We start from the raw sequence: 6,776 nt of genomic DNA, 5'->3' as shown, positions 1-6,776 counted from the left end.
TTTTTTGCCTCCCACTTTCACATGCTGGTTAAGTTTAGACTCTGAAAATTATATTTGGGGGTATCAAGTTTGTTTAGCAAGTGTGCACATGTGAGTGGTTGGTTCACTATTATAACTACAGAGTAGAGGTGAAAGGAGGCCTTCTGCAAATCACTAACACAGGAGTGTGTGATGCACTACAAATGAAAACAAGCTGCCTAAACACAATTTTAATGTTTTTCTTTATTTCACATTTTTCCAGCTGTGGACTTCTTCAACCAGATCAACATGCTGTATGGCACCATCACAGATTTTTGCACTGAGGAAAGCTGTCCAGTCATGTCTGCTGGTCCTAAGTAAGTGATTAAAACTAGCCCATGGGCTATTCTTCAGTCTTTGTTGTGTGACGAGACTGAGCAGGGTCAGGATTTGGAAAATGCACTTGTCTTCATAATCGTATACACCCTGTGACATAGATCTTTTTGTTTTGGACTCCCGCTGTCACGGTAGATTTGCAGCAGATGTCTTTTATGTGCTGATAAAAATTTAGATTTAATTCTACAAAGGAAAAAACGCCTATTAGAAAATGTTTGGTGACTAGCATCAACTCTTACTCGAACCAGGACCACTTGTATATTATCTGCTTATTGAGAAAGACCACTTTGCTACAGTTGATTACATCAGTGTTGAATAAGTCCAGATGGAGACCATAACGGGGTTTTTCCTTGCTCAGAATGGGCCTCTGGCTAGGGACTGCTCGCATAAGCGTGATTAGTGCTTGTAGTTACTGAGCCACACAGGCCAGTTTGATCTCAGCTGGGCCATACTAATAAAACAATCGCATGATAACATACCTTTCATTTAATATACAGAAGTTTACGTTTAAAGATCCACCTATTAACAAACAAAACACACGATTATGTGTGCATTAGATGTGCAGAAATCATTTTTCTCCTATTTCTGAGAATTTGATTAACATTAATATTCATTATGCTCAATTAAGCTTTTGTTATAACACTCGGGATTTTCTTCCTTCTCTTTTGAGTCAGCCAAAAATTCCTCTTGGTATAAATGTGCTCAGTGTGTTTTTCATTGTTATTTCCTGTAGGTATGAGTACCACTGGGCTGATGGAACCAACATCAAGAAGCCCATCAAATGCTCTGCTCCCAAGTATATTGATTACCTCATGACTTGGGTGCAAGACCAGCTCGACGATGAGACGCTTTTCCCTTCAAAGATCGGTATGATTCACTTTGTAGTTTCTACCAGCCTTCACCTCCTAAGAAAAGTTATCGTTTTAATGCACATGTCGTACATCAAACAATAAGGTGTGTGGAGATTCAGAATACATGCACAGCCTTTTTTATTACCAGAGAAATCCAGCTCCCACGCAAAATGAATGCATGCAAGTAATAGAAATGATGAACTTAGCAGAAATGTGAACTTTTCAAGTTTTCCTTATTTAAATGTAGCGGTGCATTTGTCTTTTTTAATTTTATGTAATAACCTAACACATTTAGAGATCTTCCTGGATGACAGTGTACAGGATTGTTAAGTGGTAGTATTTGCATACCTACAGTTATCAGCCTCATAACTAGTTGTGGCGTGTGCAGTCTAAGGTGGAGTTTTATTGCTATTGAATGGCAGCCAGCATAAACTGCAGTCTGATAGACCCAGTACATATTAGTAGAAGTGGTGAGTGTGCTGCCCTGGAGGTACACAATTCACTCCATTGCCTATGATCTGTTGTTCACTTGGCCAGAAATAACCTCAAAACCTGCCAGCATCTTCAAGGTTCCTTGGAGGTGTGTGTTGTGATGAAGTACCCATTGCACACATGTTAAAATCAATTCGGGGCTCAATAAGCGTGCATTCATTTGTTCAGCATCTGAAGCTTTAATTTACTCGTCCTAGTGTCTATATTGACTTGTACGGTAGGTGGCTCTCTGTAGAAGCCTCTGTGCTCTGCAGCAGTTTAGTTTAGTGTTTATTGTTGAAACTAAAACTTTCTTTCCTGCAGATGAATCCTCGGCACAGTGAACATGAGGTGTTGCTGTGTTGCTTTCATCACTCTTTGTGCTTCCCTAAGATCATGCTGTGGCCTGCCTGTGCAGACTGCAGCATTTTCACAGGCAGACTGTAATGTAGCTGCATGTCGAGCTCTCTGGTGTTTTTTCGAAACACTTTCCTTCTCTTTCTTTTGTTCCCAAGGCGTGCCCTTTAAGCGTAATTTTATGTCTGTGGCGAAGACCATTCTGAAGCGTCTGTTCAGGGTCTACGCCCACATCTACCACCAGCACTTTGACTCCGTCATGCAGCTCCAAGAGGAGGCCCACCTCAACACATCATTCAAACACTTCATCTTTTTTGTTCAGGTAAAGAATCCCTGATATCTGACTAATGCGGCACGTTGCTAACAAGGGCTGTAGCGTGTCGAGTCATGGGGTAATGCTTGCTCCTTTTTCTTTTGTCTTTCACAGGAGTTCAACCTCATTGACAGGAAAGAGTTGGTCCCACTACAGGAGCTGATTGAAAAACTGACAACCAAGGATAGATAAACAGCCCTGTAATCCTTATTTTATTGCTCTTCTAGTTTTTGCACAGATACCCACCCACCCCCACCCTGGCTATATGTATGCAGTATGTACCGTTTCCATTTGGGGAAATGTTTTTAATAAGGCCAGGAAGAAGGAAGGGTGTTGTTAGGTTAAAGGCACCAGGACTAATGCTATCAGGGATTAAGTTAATTGAGCAAACCACAGATTAACATTAGCTGTATGGGGGGAAAAAAAGAAATTTCCCTTATATTCTATCACGGCTTACTTTAAGATAAGATGGATATATGTTTATTAATTTTCTACCTGACTGCACAGATGTTTTGTTTTTGTCCCACTTGAATTTAAGATAACATACTATTAGGTTCCAGCTCCATCATAGAAGAGAGTAGCGATTAAGCAGAGATGCTGTATCATAGGGTGGTGTGATAAATAACTGAATATTATTGGTTTATTTTAACATTGATTTGATTTGATCTAGGTTTGCTACTGTCCACATCTGTAATATCATAACATCAGTCACAAAAGAATCCTAAGTGCCTAGCATGGCTCATAATTGCCCTAGTATATCAAAGGCCATATAACACTGATGTGATTGATTCATTCAATTTTCCTCACCACGTCCCTTTTAAGTTTGTGCTTCTTACACCCCCACCCCTATTTTTTTTTTTCCTATGTGTCCTGTAACTTGGCTCAGAATTATTTCTTTATTTCTTCTGCTCCTCGTCGACTTTATTTAGTTATAAAGTCTTTTGGCCAAGTTTTATAATGTGCAGGCTATGATACATGAATGTGTTGTGAAGGACATAGAAGTGAAGCTAGAATGATGTTATGCTGTAGCAGGGACTAAGAAATGACGAATCTTGTAGCATGGTCTAGTAACATGTCCCTGTGTACTAGTTTTTCCCCTTCAAAAACTTTGAAATAGTAACAGGTTTTAGAAGGACTTTGAAGGGATGAAAAACCCGAAATTGTAGGGAAATAGATGTAGAAATCTGTGTTTAGACTCCACTGTTTGAGACATGCTAGCATTATGAATTGGATACAGCAGAATCCCTTGTTATCATACTGGCTGTAAAGCACTTTGAACAGTGTTTCTGATCTCTATTTTTTGAATGTTTTCTTCCTCCTTGCCCCATGCCCCACCCCCACATGGATTGGCTGTGCTTTGGGAGAAGCTGTACCATGTGACTGACCATAGTTTATTTCATTTAACTCCCTCTTAAATCAGCTGAAAGGCACAATTGAGACTTCTTATTGCTTTCTTTCTTGACTGGTTTGTTGTTGTGGTGATTCGAAGAGGAGATTCATGTACCTTTCTCCAATCGCAAAGTGTAGTTTTTGACTATGCAATAATTGACACGACACTAAAAGGGGATGCCAGTTGGCTCATTCATACTTTATATCCAATATTGAGATTTCTTTATAGGTCTTCTGTTTGGGTGAAGGATGCATACAGAAGTGCTTCTGTCAGGTTAAGTTAAAAAAAAAAAAAAAAAAAAGAACGGTGACATGAATATTTTATATCTGAAATTTGTCAGAGGTATAACACTTATAAACGCACATGTGTAAATACTGAGAGTTAGACACGTCTTGGAAGTTTCAGTAAGCATGGAGTGATAGTTTTTGGTTAAACGAGTGCATTTATACCTTTTAGAGGCTGCTTCCTTCTCCCTTTCTTTGGATATTAAAATCTTGTTTGTTTTGATTGTTCAGTATCTTCTCATTTCCAACTTACTTAGCTTATTATGATGAATGTTACTGCTCACCAGATATCTGAAAATGTAATAGAATATCGGTCATCCTGCAAGCATCTCATCCTTATGAAATGCCCGAAACATAGCCTGTTGCCTATGGTTTTTCCTCCTCGACTGAAGTAATTGGTGAATTGTCTGTAAATAAAGGCTTGGTAGGGGTTTTCAATGCTACTGAATTGATTTATGCTGTTTATAAGGCAAATAAAGGTGGGCTTGACTCTTTGAAAAACTTGTATGTTCATTATGTACTGTGAGCTCAGCGCTACTGGTGATCAGAGTAAAGCATTTAATAAAGTACTGTACTCAAGTACAGTTGTAACCTTTTTTTTTTTTTTTTAACTGCTTTATGCTGCTTTTCGTGTCTGTGTGTGTCTGTCTTTAAGAAAATAAAAGAAACCCAACTATTATCAAAATGAAACTTTCCCGGTTAGGTATTTTGAGTTTGTGAAATGTTTAAATCACATGGCACCATTATTGTGCAATAGCAATAATAGTATTGCAGTAATGTGTACTGCAATTTATCACTTCCTTTGTCAATATGTGTTTTATCCAATAAGACACACTTTACTCTTTATCAAGGTGCCCTGGTCTTGTGGCTGTTTTTCAGCACAGGACCTGGGCTCCTTCCAGTCATTGAGTTGACCAAGAACATCCCTGAATACTGAAGTATTCTGGAGTAATATGTGAGGCTGTGCAGCCAGATGATGATCCCAAGCTCAGCAGTACAATTATTGAAACAGGAAAGAATCAAGGTGCTGCAATGGCCCAGTCAAAGTCCAGACCTCAACCTGACTGCGATGCTGTTGAGAGGCGTTAAGAGAACTGTGAATAAATGTAAATAAATGTCTACAAATCTCGCTGAACGGAAGCAAGGTCGTAAAGAAGAGTGGGCCAAAATGCCTCCACAACAACATGAGCGAATGATAAAGTCATAAGAAAAAGATTGCTTCAAGTTATTGCTGCTAAGAGTGGTTATACAAGCTATTCAGTCAAGGTGTGTAACATGGAATAACTGCATTTAAACTATAGTACAATGTTCTCAATGAAAGAAGACATCTAATAAAACTTAAATAGCCCCAAGTCTCTAAATTGACCTGCACTGCTCACGTAAATGCTGTGCGATGCTGCAAGTTTGTTATCAGTCTCATGCAAAGTACATACAGGGACAGTCTTGCGGTCTATAAAGGCAGTTTATGTAGAGGAGAGCAATGTGTCATGATTTAATAAAATAGATGTGGCAATCAACACGAAAGGGTTCAGACAATTTTCATAGCGTGTTTGATGGGGTTTTTTCACTGCCAAAAGAATAAAAAAATATATAATACAGTTCAATGGGCTAAATATTGAACTTGGAGCACAGAAACAAACCATCAGTCTGATACCAATACCAGCGTTCTTATCGATATTATTGGTATTTAGATCGATCCGCTGACTGACTTATTCGTGGACTCTGGTTCCACCCACTTATACCTCACATTGCGTCTTTAATGCAGTTCAGAGAAATATTTTGAACCTTTTTACTAAAAACGTGTGTATTTTTTTATACTAAACAAATTTTACATATAAAATACAATGAAATTAGATATTTGAAAATACTGTTGGACTACATTATTGTAGATATCAGCATAAAAACAGTTGCACGGCTCACCAGTTACAACATTGAACTCGTGTTTACGCATCCATACGTGACAGACTTCATAATTTAGTACTTGAAAGTCGTGACAGCTCATTTGTTAAACATTTCTGAATGAATTGGGAGTTACATTTGTTTCTTCTTCTTCTTTTAATTACTGACGTAAGCAACAGCTGCTTCCGGGGCGGATACACGGCTGCGCTAACTTCCGCTTCCTAACGTTGAGCGCGAAATCTAAAACAACAAGCTGACATCCTAGCAGCTGCCGCAACATCCTAAGGAATATTTTAAAGATCATTTTAAAAATATTTAATAATTTTTGCGAAGATGTCTTTTACTCCAAAAAGGCCATGCCCAGACCCAATGAACGACTCGATGGAGAAGAGAATAAAGCGGATTTCTATCGAGGGGAACATCGGTGAGTGCTGCAGCTTATTGCAAAAGTCACATTTGACAAAACAAAAAGTTCAGTGTAAAGGTTTAATGTCCGCAGATGGATGTCAGGTGCTGCTCGGGGTACCTGTGTGTAACAGTATACAGCTTCAGACGATGTACTCCTAATGTACTACTTTTGCCGCCAATTTGCTACTAGACTATTCTTCTTCTAAGAAAATATTAAACGGCATTGCACCTGTGTGACGCATAGCTAGGTCGATGCAGTACGCTATATGACACGAGTGAACTTTAATTTGTGCTTCTTTTGCGTTCAGCGGCAGGCAAATCTACCTTTGTTCGCCTCTTGGAGCAGGAGAGCGCGGACTGGGAGGTGGTACCAGAGCCGATCGCCAGGTGGTGCAATGTTCAAACAACTGGCAGCGACTTTGAGGTATTAAAATAAAATAAGATTCTAT

General features: G+C 39.0%; 2 protein-coding genes across 4 annotated transcripts in view; both read left to right on the top strand.

Annotated features, from left to right (window-relative positions):
* LOC102204224 (MOB kinase activator 1B) overlaps window positions 1-4,600 on the top strand; it is an 8,917-nt gene extending 4,317 nt beyond the window's left edge. Inside the window, exons 3-6 of the mRNA XM_005720173.1 lie at window positions 242-335; window positions 1,088-1,221; window positions 2,192-2,355; window positions 2,461-4,600. Of these exons, the coding sequence (XP_005720230.1) occupies window positions 242-335; window positions 1,088-1,221; window positions 2,192-2,355; window positions 2,461-2,538 (470 nt within the window). The 3' untranslated portion in view covers window positions 2,539-4,600. The remainder of the gene's footprint in view (window positions 1-241; window positions 336-1,087; window positions 1,222-2,191; window positions 2,356-2,460) is intronic.
* Window positions 4,601-6,120: 1,520 nt separating this feature from the next.
* The window catches only part of dck (deoxycytidine kinase), a 5,515-nt gene continuing 4,859 nt past the window's right edge, over window positions 6,121-6,776 (top strand). Inside the window, exons 1-2 of one of the 3 annotated variants that reach the window (XM_013909953.1) lie at window positions 6,121-6,343; window positions 6,636-6,691. In XM_013909953.1, the coding sequence (XP_013765407.1) occupies window positions 6,253-6,343; window positions 6,636-6,691 (147 nt within the window). In that variant the 5' untranslated portion in view covers window positions 6,121-6,252. Of the gene's footprint in view, window positions 6,344-6,635; window positions 6,752-6,776 lie in introns of all 3 variants that reach the window. The other 2 variants (XM_013909954.1, XM_005720172.1) reach the window with 2 other exon arrangements.

This window comes from Pundamilia nyererei, unplaced genomic scaffold (assembly GCF_000239375.1).
Source record: "Pundamilia nyererei isolate P.nyererei 1_Seehausen unplaced genomic scaffold, PunNye1.0 scaffold00002, whole genome shotgun sequence".
Classification (NCBI taxonomy): domain Eukaryota; kingdom Metazoa; phylum Chordata; class Actinopteri; order Cichliformes; family Cichlidae; genus Pundamilia; species Pundamilia nyererei.
The sequence above is the reverse complement of the archived record's forward strand: the minus strand, read 5'-3'. Positions and strand labels throughout refer to the sequence as shown.